Source organism: Loxodonta africana, chromosome 12, assembly GCF_030014295.1.
Source record: "Loxodonta africana isolate mLoxAfr1 chromosome 12, mLoxAfr1.hap2, whole genome shotgun sequence".
NCBI lineage: Eukaryota > Metazoa > Chordata > Mammalia > Proboscidea > Elephantidae > Loxodonta > Loxodonta africana.
Window position 1 is genome coordinate 68,933,448 of NC_087353.1, and position 21,965 is coordinate 68,955,412.

Here is a 21,965-nt window from a genome sequence, read left to right on the forward strand (position 1 = left end):
ATAATGTTGGCAGCAATTGTTGGCTGTTTCTCTACAGGGTCAACTTGAAAAATGACAAAATCAAGGTTTAATGTCATAAATCACACCTGCATATAAATTTGAATGAGGTCACTATCAACACAGAAAGAGATATCAAAGAAAGCAACCGCTTTCCCTACTTTTTAAATGGGCTAAGCATGGATGACTGTACTTAGCCCAGCTATTCCACTAGAGAACCATAAAAATAGTTCTCATTTTGCATTTCAAATTCTGCAGGAATTTTTTTTTTCCTTCAGAGATGGAGATAATACCCTTCCTTGCAGATGGGAAAAACCGAACCCCAAATCAAGTTAGGCAAGCATTTTTAGTGAAGAATCACAGGAAGGTTCCTGAATTCTACCTTCTATTCAACTATTCTTTAAATGCATCTGTTTCAGCAAAAAATCTGAATGAACAGATGTTTCAATTTAAAATGCATTTACTGTCCAGTTCTTATGAATCATCGTCTGCCAGACTATTAGCGATATTAGATTAGCCTACAAAGTCTTAGTGCTGTGCATGCTGGTCACACACACACACAGCTGGTAAACTAAAGCAGTCTACGTCTAGCTGGGTTAGTATCATCACCTGATTTCATAAGAAGCTGATTTTACTGGAGAAGCAGGTCGTTTTATTTATTTAAAAATGAGTGAATGCCTCCCAGTTGAGATAAACTTCCACACAAAAGATCAAAGTTAAAACATTAACAAGTCGCAAATTCAGAACCTGTAGGAGTCCAATGTTTGGAGCCGATATCTGTCTCTCCCCCATCTCATCTAAGCACAAGCACTCTTTTGCTATACAAACTTTTATACAAACAGAATCTCCTAGAACCAACCCTGCTAAGAGAGCTGGGGCAAAGATGAAGTTTGGAGCTCTGGCCTAGGACCAAACTCTGGCCTGCTGGAGGGTAACATCCATGGTTGTAGCCCCAACTGTGCCAAGCAAGAACAAACCACACTTTGAAGTAATCTTGAGATTCTTTGAAAATACTCTGAACTCAGACTTTTCCCTAACTCACACTGACTTCTTCCAACATTGAAGGCACATGAGAAAGCTTATTTCAATGCATCCATTCAGATGAGGCCTAGGGATACACAGAGAATCAAAACCTCTCCATAGGTAGTCTTCAAAGCCATCCGTGCAAACAACATCTTCTTAGAAGATTATTAAAATACTAATTAACCAAATAATAATACAAAGATAGATAATAATCTCACATGTAAAGTATGGTAAAATAATTAGGGGTGAGTTAAGTATAACTGTGTACGTCAACAAACAAACAAAACAAGGCTTCCACTATAGGTAATTTAAATGCCAAAACTACTGGTTCTTTTCTCTTGGGAGAAATACACTATATCTTTGGCACTTTTGTTTTTTAAATCATTATACTTAATAAATTATTTCCCAAAGGTCAATTTCTATTTTCACAAAACATCTGAGTCACTAGAGATGAAAAATATTTTATCTGAAGATACGCCTCACCTCCCCAGCACCCCTAACTGACATCCCAAGGTGCTGGCTTTTCTACAATGAGAGAGAATTTGGGGATTGGGACTCTCTGATTACTTACTTGTTAAAAAAAGGTTCAATGAGTTTGGATCTGGCAGACACGTGAATTTTTGGAGGACTGAGAAAAGAACCTAATGAAGAAAAGAAGCAGGGGATTATACACATTTATGCAGACAACGCCTGAAAGTTCAGGCAAAAATATATCTAAATCTGGTGGTGAAATAACGTGGAAAAGGAGAGTGGTAATGGCTGCACAGTGTGATGAATGTCATCGACGTCACTGAACTAAACAATTCAAAATTGTAACTGGCAAATGCTTTGTTACACAGTGAAACCTGTAACAGCTGGAGCTCCACTGGACTGACTGGGCTTTTTTTTCCCCGGGTCTCGCAAGTTTTCCACCTTTGACTTGGTACAGTCTTACACAGGTTCCAGCTTTTGCAGGTTTTACTGCATATATTTTTACCATAACAAAAAGAATTATATATATATTTAAGTGAACAGAATGGTTCAGCAAGTGTACCTGTAGAGGCCAAGCCCCAAACCACAAGAAGCATCAAGTGGCTCCTCCTTCTGTATCCCCAACCCCCAATCTCCTCTGAATCCAATCTCAAAACCCTCCCCCTTCTAACTGGGTGAGCAGGCCCCCAGGAAACAGTACACAGGTAAGGTAAGATCCACTCCAGACTCTGTGTACTGGGTGGAGACGTGTATCGTGAGTACCTAGGTAGTCTGCCATGGAGATGAAACACAGTCCTGTGATATACGCATCATAGCCTGCTTCGTGAAGCTGCTCAGAAGCCGTGTCGTAACTTGGAAAACCTTCTGCACTTTCTAAAGGGAAAGAAGAAAAAAAGGTTTTCCCAAGGACATCACAAAACACAAGGACTGGTATACACCTTGCCCTGCCAAATCCAAACTGCATTAGTACATGCTGCAGGAAAATCCTAAATAAGCTGGGGGAAATAAGCTATCTATGTATTAACCCTCTTTCCATACAAGATTGTATATTACAAGATAATCCAAAAGAAACCAAACCCGTTGTCATCAAGGCAGTTCCAACTCATTGCAACCCTACAGGACAGAGGAGAACTGCCCCAAGACTGTAATCCTTACGGAAGCAGGTTGCCACATCTTTCTCCTGCACAACAACTGGTAAAGTTTAAACCGTTGACCCTCCAGTTAGCAGCTGAGTGCTTAAACATGGCACCACTAGGCTACTTTATGAGATAATAAAGTCACCAAAAATGAAGCCTTGGTCCAGACTAGAGAAATGCTGAGTTATATTACCGAAGATTCAGTCGAAGGCCTCCTCATCTCACATTGGTGGGTGCTACTCAGGCTCATGCATAACTTGCTCTGTGACACTTAGTTCTCTTCTGACTGTTTTCTTAGATCAAAAGGAGGAGTGTCTTCCCTTATAGATAATGGTAACAACACAGTAGGTATTCCAGAGTAACAATTGACAGCATGGACTCTGGAGTTGCAATGCCTGAGTTTGAGTCTCTGCTCCCACAAGTATTAGCCCTGTGACCTCGGGCCATTCACCTTATGTTTGAGCCCCTGCTTTTGCAGCTGTAAAATGGACGTGATAGTCAAACCTCCTTCACAAGGTTCTTATGAGGATCAAATGAGATAAGGTAAGTAAAGTAAAGCTCCGACATAGCACTCAGTACGTGGAAAACACGCAGTAATTGTCATCTATCGGCACCCTCAGTGACCCTCTTAAAAAGCAAAAAGCTCATATTCAATGTTGCCCTTGACTACGATTACAAGCTTAGAGACCTAAAGATGACAGCACCGATTAACTCCAAAACTGGATCAGAACTTGCTACGATGCTGCCCTTGGAACTTGGAACCACTTGATAGCTGAGATAATTTTGTCATGTTCTTATCTTCCGGCATGCTGGTACACATATGCTCAGAGGATAAAGTCTGAGAAGAGTGACCTACTTCAGACTAAACTCTCTACCAGATACCAGAATTTTATACAGAAATAATAGGATAAAACTGTAACTCATAAATAATTATTTCCTAGAATCATTATAGAAATGAATGTCAAGGTTTCTACAAGAGAATCAAAATTATCCATGGAAATTAACAGCGAAGAGACGTAACTCTTTTTACATGAATAGAATGCTCTTTCAGCAAAAACTCTTTAATCTCCATTAGTACCAAATATTAGACTTCAAGTTTTAAAAAAAAAAAAAAGTCTTTTAACATGGTACTGGGTCTTTTCGTCAACTAAGTAGTATCCTCTAACCTGCCACCAGCTAAAACATATTATTTCCCAAATCAATTATTTTTCCATTTATTATTTAAAAAAGGTCTAGGCTTTCTTTCCCTCCCTTTTTTCTTAATTCTTTTTCTTGGAATATTACCTAAAAAGGGAAGCAATTAACTATAACCTTGGCTGCTTTAATATCTCCCACTGTCAATTTCTGAACCATTAGGCCTACTATCAATGTCCTTAGAAGTTTTCAGGCTAAAGCTAATGGAATGTTTATTACAGTATCCGCGGCACCATTAGGCGAACACGGATCAAGGAAGTAGCACCTGGGAGCCTCACCTAATACCTGGGTAGGGGCCGCTGCCAGATGTTGCATAACACAATGCCCCCATTTCCAAGAAACATTTCTCCCTGCTTCTGGTTTTTCTCACTGCTACTGTTTCTACTCCTGAACTGGTTTACAGGGGGAAAAGTAAGGGCTCTTCTTCCTCTCACATGTAAGCTCAACTCTTGGACTTGGCCTAGACACAAAATGTTTCCACTCTACCCCTGACAATCACCAACTCTTTGTCTTTCCTTAAATCCACTCCACTGTCGTCGCTGATTCCAACGCATAGCAACCCTGTAGGACAGAGCAGAACTACCCTGTAGGGTTTCCAAGGCTGTAATCTTTATGGAAACAGACTGCCACATCTTCTCCCATGGAGTGGCTGGTGGGTTCCAACCACAGGACTTCCAGTTAGCAAGCAAGTGCGTAACTACTACACCACTAGGGTTCGATAAGGCTTCATAAAAAAAAGGACACATCAAGTTTTGGGAGAATTCAAAGCATCAGGAAATAAAAGCTCTGAAGTTTGCACTGCTAAGTTTCTCAATGAAACAGGTACCTAACTCTGCTAACGTAAAATGGGTATGGAATTAGAAGACTCCCTTTAACCATCGGAAACCCTGGTGGTGTGCTGGTTAAGTGCTACGGCTGCTAACCAAAAAGGTCGGCAGTTCGAATCCGCCAAGCGCTCCTTGGAAACTCTACAGGGCAGTTCTACTCTGTCCTATAGGGTCGCTATGAGTCGGAATCAACTCGACGGCAGTGGGTTTGGTTTTTTTTGGTTTGGCTTTAACCATCAGAAGACCATCAGGAAACATCGATTCACCCCGGGACATGGGCCAGTTACCTTAGCCAAAATCTATAAATGTGCAATATACTCTCTTGCATCGGCTCATGTTTCCTGTACAAGGTACATCAATAATTATCAGAGTTTAGGGGGTTTTGGGGTCATTTTATAGTCTTACCAACTTTAGGAGGGTTGAAAGGTGTCTCTTTTAACCGCTTTTCCAATTCTGCAAGGGATGTGTTGTTAATGATATCCTGCAAACCAGTAAAGCAGAGAATTAGGAGTCCTCGCCATCTCGGTGCAAATGTACATAATTAGAGATTCACTGACTGTCAGGACAAAAACGTGTCTAGAGCTGCCCCCCTGTGTTCTTTAAAGAAACATGGGAGTTGTTGCTTATTAGATGTCAGAGAAGCAGGAAGTTTAATTTTCACTACATGGCAAGTATAGCCGTAAGGAAAGAAGGTTTTTACATATACGTTAAATACCTACAGGCCTTTTGCCAGAAAGCTATACTGCTCTGATATTCATTTCGTATACCTGAGCTTTCTTCTCACTAGAAAAACATACCCAAAACATAAGGAAAACAAAATAAAGAAAGGAAGAACTGTGTGCCTGTATAACCTATTCAAAAACAAATTTTATTTTAATATTAGAAATTCACATCCAGAAAAATAAAGGGGGGAAGGGACCATATTTCCACCACCCAAAGACAACCGCTATTCACGTTTTGATATAGTTCATTTGTTGTTTTTTTTTTTTCAATTTCTTCCCTTTTGATGTATTTGGAGCAACATTTAAATAGACCAGAATTCCAAAGGTCTTAGTAGCAATTCAGAAAAAATGTAGCTTATCAGTGACAGTTCAAATTTAAATAATACCTTAAAAGGTTGTGTGCTGGCCATCAATTTAGTATCCAAGAGTCTAAAACCAAAAGAATTTTTAATAAGGTAAACAAAACACATTAATTTCAAAGTGTATTTTACTCAGATGAATAGCCTATTGTCTTGAAAGTGGACAGAGGAAGTAAATGCATTCGCCACTGTGAACCCAGTACTAGCATCCCTGCCCCAGAAGGCTAGGGACTCAGTCCCATCACCAGGGACTTCATCAGGCAGCCGCAGGAGTGTCCACACTCTACCACACCCTGAGCACAAGTTCTAGATTCTCGTCTGTGCTCTGAAAGGGCAAGGGCCCATCAGTTTCAGGGGCAAGTCAAATACCCTCATGTGTTTTTACATGGTTCAAATACTACGGCAGGTCCGACTTTCCCAATCTATTACCACCCACTACTACTACCCAGGTTTGTACAATATAAGTCCTTAAGGAAGGCCAAACTCTGCACTGGGTAGCTTCATGCTGTTATTGTTTTTTACTATTCTGTTTCACAGACTGGAAAGACTAAAAAATGAGAATAATGTGAAAACTCTCTTTCCACATAAATGTGGACACTGTAGATAATCACACAGAAACAGCTGAGCTGAAAGACCAACTGCTCCATAATCATGCCTGTCCTCAAATGGGTCCTTAAATGCAGAACCTTGCTCTACAGGTGCCACATGGCTGACGAAACATCTGACTCATCAGAAGTAACACACAATTTTATCTGTGGAGAACACTAAAAAGTAAAGGCACTGATTTAAGATTATGAACAAAATCTCCAGGAAGACAGTCTTGACTGACTAGAGAACATTCTCAATTGGACACTTCAATATTTACAAGGTACATCCCACATACAAGAAAGACAAGTGCCATCTTCTCACAAGGGAACCGCACTGGTTCATCACTGGTCAAGATGTGGGATGGGAAAAAAAAGTCATTACCTACTTTCACTCTCAGTTGAAATTCTGACTTTTAAAAGGATCACAAAACCAATCATAAATTACTGAAACAAACCTTCACAAAGCTGGAGCTTTTAAATCATTTCCCAGCTTATATGGTTCTAACCATGACCTAAGGACTTTAATAAATTACTATCTGTGTTATATATGTCACACTGGCTGTTTAAATGAAAGACAGAACCTCTAAGAAAGCTTACCTGGGGAAGACGCATGTTGTCATCTCCTTAAACTCATTTAAATCCTAAAAACACAAGAGCATGACTGGTTACAATGTTACTATTACACTCACTATTAAAAATATATGCAGACAGCTCAGGTTCCATAGCTCTCGTCCCAAACTGGGCTAGCTGCAAAATCCATTTCTGACTACCACTGACTTTAAGAAATCTGCCCAATTTACTCACCAGTTGGGAACCCTAGGACCTGATCGGTAATCTTTGCATAATCCAAACAGACAAACTTGAACATTTTATGGCTAATACAGGGGGAAGGAAGTACATCCAGAATGCTCCTTAGAACTGAGGATGGCAAGACTTTGTCTCACATACTTTGGACATGTTATCAGGAGGGACCAGTCCCTGTAGCACATCAATCTAGGTAAAGGCAGAAGATAAGCGAAACAGAAGAAGACCCTCAGTGACATGAACTGAAGCAATGGCTGCAAAGATGGGCTCAAACGTAGCCAATGACTGTGAAGACGGCGCAAGACCAGGCAGTGTTTCGTTCTGTTGTACACAGGGTCACTGTGAGTCACAACACCTAACAACAATAACATGAAAAACCCATGGTCATCGAGTCAATTCCGACTCACAGTGACCATATAGGACAGAGTAGAACTGCTCCATAGGGTTTCCAAGTCTGTAATCTTTATGGAAGCAGGCTGCCACATCCTTCTCCAGTGAGGCAACTGGTAGGTTCGAACCACCGACCTTTTGTTTAGCAGCTGAGCGCTTAACTGCTTATCACCAAGGCTCCATAACAACAACATAAGAAGGAAAAATATGTTTCTACTGCATAGAGGTAACTATATATTTGAGAGGTTTGTAACGTACCCAAAAAACTTCCAGTAACAGCAAACCTGTGGTGCTCTATTACACAAATTCATGGTAACAGCGAGTCTAGCAGAATCATTTAAATTAAATGATTTACATAGGAGATGGACATACTAAAAACTACCTTATACTTTCACTGGCAACATCTTTGAAACGTTAGTTAAAATGGCCACTAAAACACAGACCTCCTAATATACGTATGATTCCTGCTTTAGCAACTCAGAATATTGCTAAAGCAGCACTAACAGCAAGCGCCCAAATGAGACAATTCATTTCCCGAGTTTATTTTGGTCAGGAAGTCTAGAGTTGAAATGAGAAGGCTCTAATTTTGAATTAACTCATTTACATACATAATTGCCATGCTAGAGTGAGTAGTCACACTCCTGACCCTTTGTAACTACACTTTTCTTCAACGTTATTCATGCTTCATAGGAAACTGCCACTTCCGATTAGCTTTTCAAGCCTGTAAATACAAAATCTATCTAGCTGGCTTGAAAAATCCACCAGCTTTTCAATGGCTATCGTGAAATCAATGGACAATGTATACACAAGTGGTTCTGAAGCTAAATCAAACAAAAATGCCGTGAACTGTCTGTAACCTCTACACCACTACAAAACTTCACAAGCAAGAAAAAGTTAGAATATGGCTATTTCCTGGGCCAGAATGCAGCAGAGTTCAACGCCTTCTGAAAGGTCATGGAGAACGACCAAGAAGACTCTAGGAAGAGACTCTCCCCTGAAAGGCAGCTCCACAATATGGATTCTTTAGTGCACTTTTTAGGAGTCCCCAGTGGCTCAAATAGTTAAGCACTTGGCTGCTAACCAGAAAGTTGGTGGTTCAAACCCACCCAGAAGCACCTCGAAACAAAGTCCTAGTGATCTACTTCTGGCAGGTCACAGCCACCATGAAGCACAGTTCTACTCTGATAGGCGTGGTATCTCCATGAGTTGAAATTAACTCAATGGCAACTGGTTTAGTGTACATTTAAATGCAAGATTTGGTACCAGTGTATGTAAAAATCGTATCCTTTTAAATAGGTTTTCTCATTTATTCTCAGCACTTCTCCCGAAGGTAAATGGAAGAAAACCATTGTCTCCCTCTGACAATGATAAAATACAGAAAAATTAACTTCCTTAGGCACTCTTAGTAGTAAAGCAAGAAATGACACCATGTTTCCTAAGCCACCTCCTGCACTGTAACAAATCTTACGTGCTCTTTTGACTACACTAGCTTCATTCAAGTTAATATTCATTAAGTGTACGTCTGAAGTATTGTGCTAGGCTCTTCTACACAAACAATAAAAAGGCTACATTCCTCGTCTAAGGAGCTAATCACTTAGAAGGAGAAAGTGATAAAGCTGTATAATACAAGACAAAATTTATGTACCATAAAAGGTACAAAGTTCTGTAGAAGTTCAGAGAAAGGAAAGAACACCTCTTGGCCAAGGCATCAGGCAGGAACAACTTCATGGAGAAGACATAAGCTGGACCTTGGAAAGATAGGTAAAATTGTGTATAGCAAATATTAAGAAAGGCTAGAGAAAATTCAAGTTGGAAGACATTATATACCCAAACCACAGACATGCAAAAACACAGAGCACTTCTCAGGGAACAATGAGCCAGTCTGGCTGGAAGTAAGGAGAGGAACAAGTAGACAGACCACACGAGAAGGCCAGGCCAGATCATGGGGAGCCTGAGATGCTGGGCTAAAGAGGGTCAACTTTGTAGAAAAACAAAGAATGTGAGGCTATTTCAGAATTTTGAGCACAGTAAGTGATGGGAACAGAGCCCTATGTCAGATGATTACAAAAATGGCACAGTTGAAAGACATTTGTTAAGCAGATATTTATTTCAGTGCCTTGTATGTGCCAAGCTCTGTTTGGCATTCAAAACACTTAGAAAGAGTATTATGTTTTCCTCTGTCCTTACTGATAACTTCATTGCTTTAAGGGTCAAAAAATCGTAAGAGGAGCTGCTACTTTGGTCTACTTTGGTCTGAAATAACCATTGTTGTTGTTGGATGCCAAGTCGGCTTTCAACTCACAGCAACCTCATATGACAGAGTAGAACCTCCCCACAGGTTTTCATGGCTGTGATCTCTATGGGAGTAGATCGCTAGGTCTCTCTCCCTTGGAGCTGCTGGGCAGGTTCAAACAGTTAACCTGCTGGTTAGCAGCCGGGCACTTAACCATTGAGCCACCAGGGCTCCTTGAAATAAACATTAGCTCTTTAGATATTCAAAATGCAAATTCACACCCACAGCACTGTTTTGAGACACACAGTTATGAATCTTTGAGTCTCAGAGAGCGATATAGTTGTCATGAATGGCAACGACAAGCAGTGGCATAAATAGGACAACGGAGGCAACAGACCCACGGTACTCTTAGCTGGGCTATACTGTACTTTTGCAAAGGACAGCCATCAAGATGCCAAGGGAACAATGTGACACAAGAAATGTGAAGTGAGTGAGGGCTTGCAGATGTACAAAAGAAACTGAACTCTAAAATAGCTATTTTTCAATCCAGAAGTAACAAAAGATCGATCTGGTGGCAGTTTAAAGCAGGGGCTGGCAAACTACAGCCCTGCAGGCCAAGACTGGCCTGCCATCCATTTTTTTTTTAATTAAGTTTTATTGGAACGCTGCCACTCCCAATCGTCTATGTATCCTATGGCAGTGTTCGGGTTACAGTGGCAGAGTTTAGAGCTGTGACAGAGACTGTACCATCATTAAAGCCCAAATATTTTACTATCTGGTCCTTGATAGAAAAAGTTAATCAGCTTCTAGTTTACAGGATGGGATGAGGGAAAGACAGGAGACAGGGAATCCTGTGTTGAATTTGCTAAACTCCAGACAAGAAATAAGGGTACTTGCAGTAGAAATGAAAAGAATACAGATATAAGAGAAAGCACAGAGACAAAACTGTCAGAATTTTGTAACTGACTAGATCTAGGGGAGAGAAGAAAAGTCAAAACTGACAAAAATTGTGTTGGTGATGGGGTATCATTTATAGCAATGGGATCAGGAGAAAGAACTGGTTTGCAGACAATAAGAAGGAAAAGAGAGAGGTAGTGTACAGTTTACATCTCATCTGAGACACGTAAATTCTAAACAACACTTGTAAGCTGAATGTTACCCAGGTGGAAATATCTGTGGTCCAGCATGGAATGTAGACCAAGATCCTAGAAGAGGTCATGGCTGGAATAAAGATGGTGGTGTCTACAGCTGAAGTTATGAAAGTGGGTGAGATCACTAACGGAGAGAAAATAAAGGAAAGCAGAGAGAAACAAAAAAAGAGCAGAGGGCAGATGGATGGGGAGTAAGTACAATAACGCCACATCCACAGTCCAGGGTGGCAGAAGAGGGCAGGAAAGGCAGCTCTTTCCCTGAGGGGCAGAAGAAGCCAGCACTGTGGTACACTGAGAAAACTTGGCTCAAAGAGTGAAAAAGTGCTAGTGAGGTCACTAGAGGATCAAAGGGAGGCCACTCAGCAGGAGGTAAGCATCAAAAAATTTTGTAGGACCTGATCCAGTTCAGTTGACTTAAAATACCACTTACCTTCAATGCCTGCTATGTCTAATTTTAGCAGTACGAAACTAGAAGACCACACCTGTGGCCTAGGAACCCTTGCCCAGGACTAAATGAGCAAACCACAGGCAATGGCAGATGACTAAAAAGATCTCTGAAAATAGCTCATACGTTCATCTCCTCAAAAATGTACAAATACCGAAGATTCTCTCTGGGGCATGCTGCACCCAAGGAAACGGCACCCAAGTAGAGAACACTTTCTGTGTCTAAAAGCATCATGAGTATTTAACGCAGGCTGACAAGTCACTTACCGCAGGCAGCGGGCAGTAGAACTGATGAACCGTGTGCATGACATCCAAGAGCATGTTGTGTCCAATAACAAGTTTCCCCTAAAGAAAGTCAACGTTAGAAAAAAAAGACCTCTAGGTGCAAAATTATCCGGGGGTCTGAGGAAGAAATGTATGCTTCACACTCCAATATTCCAGACTAAACTTGCTTTTCCAGATTAAAGAAAAATTACAAATATATGTAAATAAATAAATTTGAGCTGGTTTCATTCCTCCTCAATTTGGGGAAGCTAAAACCAGAACGAAAAAGTAAAATCCCCAAATGATTTTCATTCATCTGGCCACCCGCGAAAATCAGAGGTACTTAAAATTTGAATTCAAGACCTCAAATTAAAAAGCTAAAATTTGAAAATGCCGAGTCCCCTGAACTGTCGAATAATTTGCAAACAAACTCCAACTATGTATTTCAGGACTGTGTTTTTTAAAACAACTCACTTATTTTTAAAGGGCACATTCATAGCAGCACTAAAAGGTAAAAAATAACAAGTACCCAATTATATTAAACAGAATGAATTTTCACCTCCTACATCATCTGTGTCAAACTCAATGGCACAGATTCTTAAATAACATTTCCAACAAAATTCATTGCCTTTTTAACTAACTGAAGTACAACGTATTTGCAGTACATTACTCCATTTTGATAAAAAATTATAATAGAACATCCTCCTGGATTTATCTATAGCCCGGTGTCACCAATTTTAACAGAAAGCACCAGCGGAGCTTTTTCCGATGTCCCAGTGGATGCTGGTAGTAACACTGCTTGACTCAGGGCTATGCATATTAATTGAAATAAATAATTCTACACAAAAGATGTATTCCCAAATCTAACAGACAAGCTGTCTTTTTGGCCCAGTATTTGTATGCATTCTGAGTATGTATGCAATGAGAAAATACTGGCTGAAACCATAGAAAAGATGTGTGTGTGGTGGGCATGGGACTCAAAACAGAATAAACCAACCAACAACCACTGCCACTGAGTCAATTCTGACTCATAGCAACCCCACAGGACAGAGGAGAACTGCCCCATAGGGTTTCCAAGGGGCGCCTGGTGGATTCAAACTGCCAACCTTTCGGTTAGCAGCCATAGCTCTCAAGCACTACGCCACCAGGTTTCCCAAAATGGAATAGAAATACTAATAAATGAGCCTAACTGCATCATGTGGAGCACTGGTGGCACAGTGGTTAAAGTGCTTGGCTGCCAACCGAGCCGCTCCACAGGAGAAAAATGTGGCAGTCTGCTTCCATAAAGATTTACAGCCTCGGAAACTCTATGGGGCAGTTCTACTCTGTCCCACAGGGTCCCTATGAGTCGGAATCGACTCACAGCAACAGGTTTGGTTTTCTGGTAACTGCATTATAAATGAATTAAGATAACTACACTGAATGCAGCTGGGAAGAAAAGAACTAGCTTGGAAAATAGCATCTTGACTAGATACTTAGGCTAAAGTCAAAAAGAAGAGTACAAAAAAGCTATAATCTAGTCAGTAAAGGTAATTCTCAGAAGGAATGGGTCAGCAAATCTGAAACTGCTTTAAGTGCATACCGGACTTGAATAAACACATACAATGTAGATGATAACTGGACTTCTCACTGTTGGAGAAAGAAGTTACAAATAAGGAAAGGAAGTAGGCTAAAAATACATCCGGCACTGTTGGACTGGAATCTAAGGCACCAGTACAAACTCTTCGTTTTTCGTATCTATACAGATAGGTTTAGAAATATAAATTTGCGTGTATATGCATGGGTACAAACCAAAAAACCAAACCTGTTGCCATCAAGTCAATTGTGACTCCTAGCGACCCTATAGGATAGAGCAGAACTATCTCATAGGGTTTCCAAGGCTGTAATCTTTACAGAAGCAGAATGCCACATCTTTCTCCTGCAGAGCAGCTGGTGAGTTCGAAGCACTGACCGTTCAGTTAGCAGCCAAGCACTTTAACCATTAAGCCACGAGGGCTTCTTAAACATGAAAATACTGGATTATTATTCAGAATATAAAATAAATATGCCTTAGCCCATACTGACATACATAAATAATTGATTAAACAGACAGAGAAGAAGGGACAGTTTTTTACAGAATTCCTTACAAGTAACAAGCGTGGAAAGAAAGAGGGAAATACCAACTCAGCATTAGAGCAGCTAAGTTGTAATTGCTGCAGGCAAGGCCCTCTGGTGGATGCTAATATTAGTGGGCCAGAGTCTGAGGAAAAACTCGATTTGAAGAGTCTCAAAGTATTTCTCAAGATATTTATTAACTACAAAGGGAAAAATGATAACTTTACAGAGGAGAAACCCTTCAGAAACTACCTAAACTAAGTGATCAAGGTCAACCTGATGAACCAGCATTTTTTTTCTGTTACTTTTGCCAAAAATGCCTATCTTCCGCCCAATCATGAGAAAACATCAGACAGACTCAAACTAAGGGAACAAAATAACCGTCCATACTACTCAAAAGTCTCATGGTTATAAAAAACAAACAAAGACCGTCAAAGACGGCAGGAGGCTAAGGAGAAATAACAGATAAACATAACACGGGATCCTGGATAGACATGTGGACAGAAAAAGGACTTAATGGAAAAAACCAGTGAAATCCAAAGAAGGTCTTTAGTTTACTTCATAATATTGTACCAAGGCTAATTCCTTGGTTCTGATATTTGTACTATAGCTATGTCAGATGTTAACACTGTGGTAGCTGGGTGAGGAAACTCTCTGTAGTATTTTTGCAACTTTTCTGTGAATGCCATGGAGGCTGGATGAACCCCTGAAACTACTGCACTGAGATAATCTTTAAACCTTAAACCAAAAATATTCCCTGAAGTCTTCTTTAAAACAAACAATAGTTTAGCTTAACCAGTAAAGAATGTCTAACTTGAGCACTGTGCTCTTTTAAGATCTATATGAGATCAAACTGACAACAGCAACTCAAAAGGTTAGATACGAACCTTAGAGGGCAGTGAATTTATGTTAACAAGGCAGGAACAACTCAGAAAAGGGGGGTGAGAACGGTTGCACAACTTAAATGAAATCAATGTCACTGAATTATATGTGTAGAAATCATTGAATTGGTGCATGCTCCGCTGTGTATACTTTTAACAACAAAAATAAAAGAAAAAAAAAATTTCCCTGATGCAAAGCTTGGCACCTAAGGGACAAGATGATTCCTTCTCCAGGGCCAACTCCTCAAGGAAAATAAAGTCGTAGACTGCAGGCAATTTAGCATCCAAGGAAGCAGTAAGACTCGGATGTGTGATTCACAAAACAACCAGCAGTGTGACCCAATATATCTATGAAAAATGTGGATGCTTCTTTTAAGAAAAAAACAAACAAACCATTACCATCAGGTCGATTCTGACTTATAAAACAAAGAAAAATGTCTATTATGGAACCCTCCAGCACATTTACACAAATGACCAACCCACTCTTTTAAACATCAAATATTACTAAGGCTACCAAATATAAGATTCAACAACAGTTATGCAGAAAAACTAAACACACATGTAATTATTTTCTGAAGAACTCTCAGGATTTTTCTAATTTAGGAACAAAACGCCCTCAGTCAAACATCTGATTGTTCTCCCTTTATTCCTTACTTCCTTACTTTACTTCTTACTGGTCTTTAGAACGATAAACATTAGTATTATGTAGCCACAAAAGGGTATTAGAATAAAGTGAAACCTGTGAGAGCTGGAACTCAGCAGGACTGCCATGTCTTTCTGGGTCTTTCAAGTTTTCCACCAGTTTAGCGGAAAATACTTGAGTTTTCCTTCTCTCACAGGTTTCTGCCTTAAACAAGTTCTGGCTTCCAAAGGTTTTACTACGTAATCCTTCTACACACTTTACAAAAAAAGGCTTTCTGAAAAAATGGTTTGGACAGAATTCAGCAAGTATGATGTCTCACCAAACGCATTATTATGAGAGTCTATCTCTACGAAGTTCTGATTTGTCCCTCCAAACCAGGTTAACATTCTAAACGTGACCAAATGATTACATTGCAATGACAATAAGGCATTTCACTTTAAATACGATGTTCAGGGATTTAGTTAAAAGGAAAAAGTCTGTTCACTTACTGAATTAGCAATGGCATGAATGACTCTAGAAAATCCCACAGCATCGTTCAGTCCCTCCTAATTAAAATAAACAAAAACCATTTACATACATATGTTCCTGACTCAATGGGATTAAAACTTAACCAAAAATAAAAATTAAAAAAGCACCGGAATTTTACATGGAGTTAGCAGCTTTATTTCATTTCATGTGCTTTGTGCTGATCGTAGCAACTCCCAAACAACTGTGTCAAATCACCTACTTACATACTTTTCTGCTATTTAGGAAGCAGAATAAGCAAGTGGCAAATTAGTCATCACTCATTGAAAATAAGAGAGCCTGGGGTTTACCCATCACTTCACATAATTTGCTGAAATTCCCCAGTCAGACTATCTGGATGTCTTTAAAACACAAACTTTAAAAGCTGCCACCTCGTCTGGGGTCTTAAAAGATTGTAAGTGGCCATCTAAGATGCATCAATTGGTTCCAACCTACCTGGAGCAAAGGAGAATGAAGAACACCAAAGACAAAAGGAAAATATTACCCCAAGAGACAAAAGGACCACATAAACCAGAGGCTCCATCAACCTGAGACCAGGAGAACGTGATGGTGCCCCGCTACCACCAATGACCACCCTGACACAACAGAGAGTCCCCGACTGAGCAAGAGAAGAGCGGGGTGCAGAATTCAAAGTCACGTAAAAAGACCGGACTTAATAATCTGACTGAGACTAGAGGAACCCTAGAAAACATGGCCCCCCAGACTCCATCAGCCAGAACTAAAACCATTACCAAAGCCAACAATTCAGACAAAGATTAGACTGGACTATAAAACATAAAATAATACTCGTGAGCAGTGTGCTTCTCAGTTCAAGTAGATACACAAGACTAAATGGGCAGCTCCTGTCCAAAGGCAGGAGGAGAAGGCAGAAAGGCATAGGAAGTGGCTGAATGGACATGGGAAACCCGGGGTGGAAAGGGAGAGTGTACTGTTACATTATAGGGACTGCAACTAGTGTCACATAACAATATGTGTATAAGTTTTTGTATAAGAAATTAACTTGAGCTGTAAACTTTCACCTAAAGCACAATTTTTTTAAAAAAGCTGCCACCTGCTGGCCCTGTTCAATGCTACATCAAATTCTGAGGAAACACCCAGCAGTTCACTCTCATAAGTCCTGATTTTTTCCTTGACAAAATCTATTTTTACAAATTTTTTTATAGTACAGAGCTCTGAGACTCATTCCCACTCATTTTCTTCTCTCCCATTTCCTTCTCGACAGTGTTTAAATAGGTTCATATGTCTATCTTAAAAACCGTTTCTTAACTTGAAGCCCCAACCAACGACTGCCTCTTAACTCTGGTCTCTTTGCAGCCAAATTGCTTGAAAGAGTTTAGCTCCAGTTCAAGTCCCAACTACCCTCAGTCATCTGTACTCTGGCTTCACCTCATCACTCCATCAAAATCCCTCACCTCCTTAAAACTATTCTCACCTCTATAAAACGGTTCCTTAATCCAATGGCCATGTCTCAGTCCTTAACTTTTCGCCTCTGGAACACCCAGAACTGTTAACCACTCCCTTCTTCAAACACTCTCTTCCCCTGGCTGCTGTGTCACCATAAACTCCTGGCACACTGTCTCAGTCTCCTTTCGGGGCCCTTCTCCTTCTACCTGCCATTTCCATGTTGGTGGCCCTCAGGATCCTACTGTAGCTCCCTTCTCACTCCTCGCGCACTCTGTAGGTGATCTAATCCAGTCCCAGTCTCTCTGCCGATGACCACCATGTATAGCCCTCACCTCTCTCCTGCGCTCAAGATGGACAGCTCTAACTGCCCCTGGGACATTTACTCTCGGATGTCCCAAGCCATCTAAAAACTGATCAGGTCAAAAACAGAATGTCACATCTTTTCCCACTCTAGTGGAACAGCCTGCCATGGTGCCCTAGCTACCCTGCATGTATACAAATAGGCTAAGTAGGCAAAGGCTTGAACCACAGCTCATCTGCATTTTTTTTGAAGTGGAAATGGGAGACAGAGGCTTGTAAGGAGCTGCTATGAGGCCATCTCCCACTCACCTCCTATGTCTCCTGGAAGGCTATCATGAGACAGTTTCTTATCACCTCCCAAACTCTGATGAGATACAGGGCTTTCTGCCCTGCCTCCCTTAGAATAGAGCCTAGAATTGGCTCCTCACTAATAAGGTATCCCACAACTCACACTACAGTCATCTGGCCTCTTTTGTTCTGGTATTGTCCTCTTCAGTGTGTGGGACAAGGACTATAGGGAGGTGACACCTTTGGATAACCTGTTCTCTATGTAAGTAATAACTGTCTAAATCTAAAAGTGGCTCACTGTGTCTTTACTGACTGAGTCAGTCAGCCCTTGGCCTTGGTCTGTCTTATATACGTAAACTTGGCATTCACCCATACCCAAACCCACTCCTGTACTTCTAATCCTGTGTCTCCCCACCACCACCACCACCAGTCTCAATCCAGCCTACCCCATTTAAGGGAACTACAATCTACTCAGTTGCTCAACTATCTGGCTTGAGTACCTTTTTTCTTCCCCTTTCTTCTCTTTCCCCACCCATATCCAACCACAAATTCCACTGGTTCCACCTTCTAATATCTCCAAATTCCATCTATACTACTACTAATTATCGTATTCCAAGTCACCAAAATCTCTTAGCTAGGTTACTCCACAGGTTAACTAACTGGTCTCCCTGCCTCCACCGTACCCATTCAATCCACTGTCACACAGCAACCAGTGTTCTGCTCCAACAATGCAAATCTGATCATGTCATCCTAACCTATTAGATCATATATTCTGAACTTTGGTTTAAAAAAAAAAAAAACTACTAACGGTAGTTAAAGGTCCAATATGCACTGCCATCAAGTCGATTTCAATTTACAGTGACTCTACGGGATAGAGTAGAACTGCCCCATAGGGTCTCTAAGGAGCGGCTGGTGGATTCGAACTGCTGACCTTTTGGTTAGCAGCCACAGCTCTTAACCACTGAGCTACCAGGGCTCCACAGCTGAAGTTAGACATGGCAATATTAGTTAATGGGCAATGAAACTCAGTGACACACAACTGAATAACAATCAAGGATATTTTCTTCAAGACTGCATCATATAAATGAAGACTGGCCAACCATGACGTAAGACTCACTTTCTTGGCTATGTCTTAATGTTTAGCCTTAACTGATCCTCATATTATTCTACGCTTTTCAATCAATTCAATTCTCCGATGGCAGAAAACCATTCATTCGACTGAAACCAACATGTGATCTAGATTTGAAACAAACACACAGAAAGGAGTATCTATGCTGTCATTTCTTGCCCAAGGAAATCAACATAACCCAATTACCAGCTCTTTAGCGTGTTTCTGCTGCTCTCTTCTTTTGCGTTCTTCTTCATCTACTTTGCTGATAACTATGTACCGCTCTTTCTGAAAGGCATAAAGCAGATATGGCATTTTCTGGAAGCAACTTGATCCAAAAGAATTCAGAATTCTGCTACCATTAGCAGTTATTTTATCCTTGCATGGTCTTTCACAGGCCAAACACAGCTCAAAGTATTTTGAAATGACACCAAAAGCTGAGTTGATAACATCACACACCAAAACTTTGCCTCTGCGTTCTCATGACATTTTCCCATGGTTTATTAACTCAGCCCAACAGACATCAGTTAAAAGTATCAACAGACTGTGAGAATAAGACACTTTCTATGATGAACTAAGAAGTCACATGTTGTATTTGAACATGAATTTCTATACAAGTCATTTTAAACTAAATTCCTAAATCATATTTTATTAATATTTTTTCCTGGATTTTCTGATAACTTGCCAGAAAACTAATGTTCACTTTTTCATATACTGCATTTTGTATCAATTAAACACACCACAAAACTCTATATCAAAGTTTGAAATTTATCTTCAAAAAAGCACAAGTGTTTTTTAATTTATTTAATCTGTTATTTAATTTTATACCTGACTTAAAAGCAGCAACTAAGTTCTAAAAGTCTGCAAAAGAACCCACCATCTGCCCACTCACCATTCATCACAATTCTACCTGTGCACTTGATAATTATGCTTATGTTTATGTTACAGTTTCTATAATTTTATTTACATGACATTAAGCCCTTTTGTTCATACATACATTACAGCTTTCTGCCAGAGTCAGAACATGAACTAGCATTTGTATGCTTTCAAGTTTACAAAGCATGTTCACTTGCGTTTACCCACTGATGGCCGTGAAAAAGCTATGAAATAGGGAGAGATCATTCACTATCACCCCTCAATCTCCAAATGAGGAAAATGAGCCTTAGAGAGGTTCAGTGACTTTGACTTAGCCAAGGTCACCCAACTCACAGGTAGCAAAGTCAAGGTTTAAATTCTGCCTTTCAACATATCAACGCATCATTGCAAGTGTTTAATGTTAGCCCTGGATAATTCTTGGAGTTACCTTTTCAGTTTCCAAAGTCTCAATGTGAATGCCTTTGGGATACCTAAAGAATACATGAAATAAGCAGATAGGTCACTGGGAGCTATAATAAAACCCAAAGTATTTTGAAAGCAACTATACAGCTATAATTCAACTAATTAAGTTTATTAAATAGGGAATGAATATTACAATGAACACTTTATAGTAAATCTATCCCAAAATAGTAATTTCAGGAGCTAAATGTTTCCCAACCCCTGCTCTTAAACACATGAAATGTATCTTATTTCAAACTCATTTTTTTTTTTTTTTTTAGGAATTAGGCAATTTTCTCATAGCACAGTCAAGTCATCACCACACAGTCATATCATGCTTCCAGGTATAACAACAATACCTATCTTCCTAACTGAAATTCTAAATATCTGGTTAGATGGTAGGCAGCATACACAGTGGAGGTTTGGGATGGGTGACTCAGCTTGAGTTTAGCATGGTAGTTTGCAGCAGCCAAGAAGGAGGGAGATCTAGAACCCACACGGAGTAAACTACAAAAGGGCACCTGGGCAAACTAGACAACAGCCCTTCCCCGTTTTGTTCAAATTCCCAGCATCCATGTCACTAGTAAATTGTAATGGAAAAACAAGAACCTCAAGCAAAGACAAATGCAAATTTCCACCTGTCTAATGCTGATTTTAGGGTCAGAGATCCACCTGAAAATACAATGGGAACATCCCTAGAAAAATATACTCAAAAATTTTGCTCATTCTTTCAGAGGATTCAGAGATCTCCTGAAAACCATCCATGGCCTAACCTCGGGTTTAGAACTCCTACCTTAGAAAGAGCATTCATATGGGCATTTCCTAGGTCAAAAACCAAATCTTTATAGTATGCCTTCAAAGGCCAAAAGAATGACAAATCCAGAGCTTAATGGATGAGGCCAAAATGATAATTAAAAGGGATTTTAAAAGGCCTTAAAACAAACGAGAATGAAGGGGCACACCAGCTCAGGGGCAAGGGCTAGAAGGCAGGAGAGAACAAGAAAGCTGGTAACGGGGAACCTAAGGTCGAGAAGGGAGCGTGTTGACATGTTGTGGGGTTGTTAACCAGTGTCAAAAAATAACATGTATACTGTTTAATGAGAAGCTAGTGTGTTCTGTAAACCTTCATCTAAAGTACAATTAAAAAAAAAAGTCCTTAAAGCATCTATTAAGAAGTAATAACAAGATGATAAGATAAGGGGCCAGGGAAACTATAACACTGGATATGGAACCAGAACGCAATTAAAGACAATGATGACACATTGTGAAAAATACAACTAATGTCACTGAACAAATTTGTAAAGAAATTGTCAAATGGAAACCTAATTTGCTCTGTAAACTTTCACTGAAAACACAATAAAATACTATTTAAAAAAATAATAATAATAAAATAAATTCAGTGGTTATTCAACCTAAGAAAGAAGGGGAAAATAACAAAATGAAGCATTGCACAAGAACTTGGTAGGGCCAAAGTCACCATGAACACCAAAATTTCAAAAGGGAAATGAGAGCCAAGAGATTACATTTTGTTTTGACATCCTGGGAACCTTACAGAGCTCTCACAAATAAAAGAAACACTTACTTCCAGCTCAGAGTCTGATAAATCAGTTTTCTTTGGAACCTAGAAAAACAAAAGAAAACACTGGATTTGGCTCATTTTAAGAAAATCTTAGCTGACCAAACACTGGCTGGGAAAGATAATTAATTTTAAAGATACTTAATTAGAACTGACTGGTAACATGCAACATTAAAATAGGTAGAATGCCTGAGGTGGGAGTATTCCTTATAATTTGTTATCTAGATTTT

At 39.9% G+C, this 21,965-nt stretch overlaps 1 protein-coding gene across 7 annotated transcripts in view; it reads right to left on the reverse strand.

Moving 5' to 3' along the window:
- Nucleotides 1-21,965, reverse strand: part of PARN (poly(A)-specific ribonuclease) — a 183,642-nt gene that overhangs the window by 142,196 nt on the left and 19,481 nt on the right. For 6 of the 7 annotated variants that reach the window (XM_064295615.1, XM_064295618.1, XM_064295617.1 and 3 more), the window contains 10 exons: nt 21,742-21,780; nt 20,149-20,191; nt 19,053-19,133; nt 15,709-15,765; nt 11,606-11,683; nt 6,914-6,957; nt 5,757-5,799; nt 5,054-5,129; nt 2,254-2,364; nt 1,592-1,661 (listed from right to left, as the gene is read on the reverse strand). In XM_064295615.1, coding sequence (XP_064151685.1) covers nt 1,592-1,661; nt 2,254-2,364; nt 5,054-5,129; nt 5,757-5,799; nt 6,914-6,957; nt 11,606-11,683; nt 15,709-15,765; nt 19,053-19,133; nt 20,149-20,191; nt 21,742-21,780 — 642 coding nt within the window. The remainder of the gene's footprint in view (nt 1-1,591; nt 1,662-2,253; nt 2,365-5,053; nt 5,130-5,756; nt 5,800-6,913; nt 6,958-11,605; nt 11,684-15,708; nt 15,766-19,052; nt 19,134-20,148; nt 20,192-21,741; nt 21,781-21,965) is intronic. The other variant, XM_064295616.1, reaches the window with a different exon arrangement.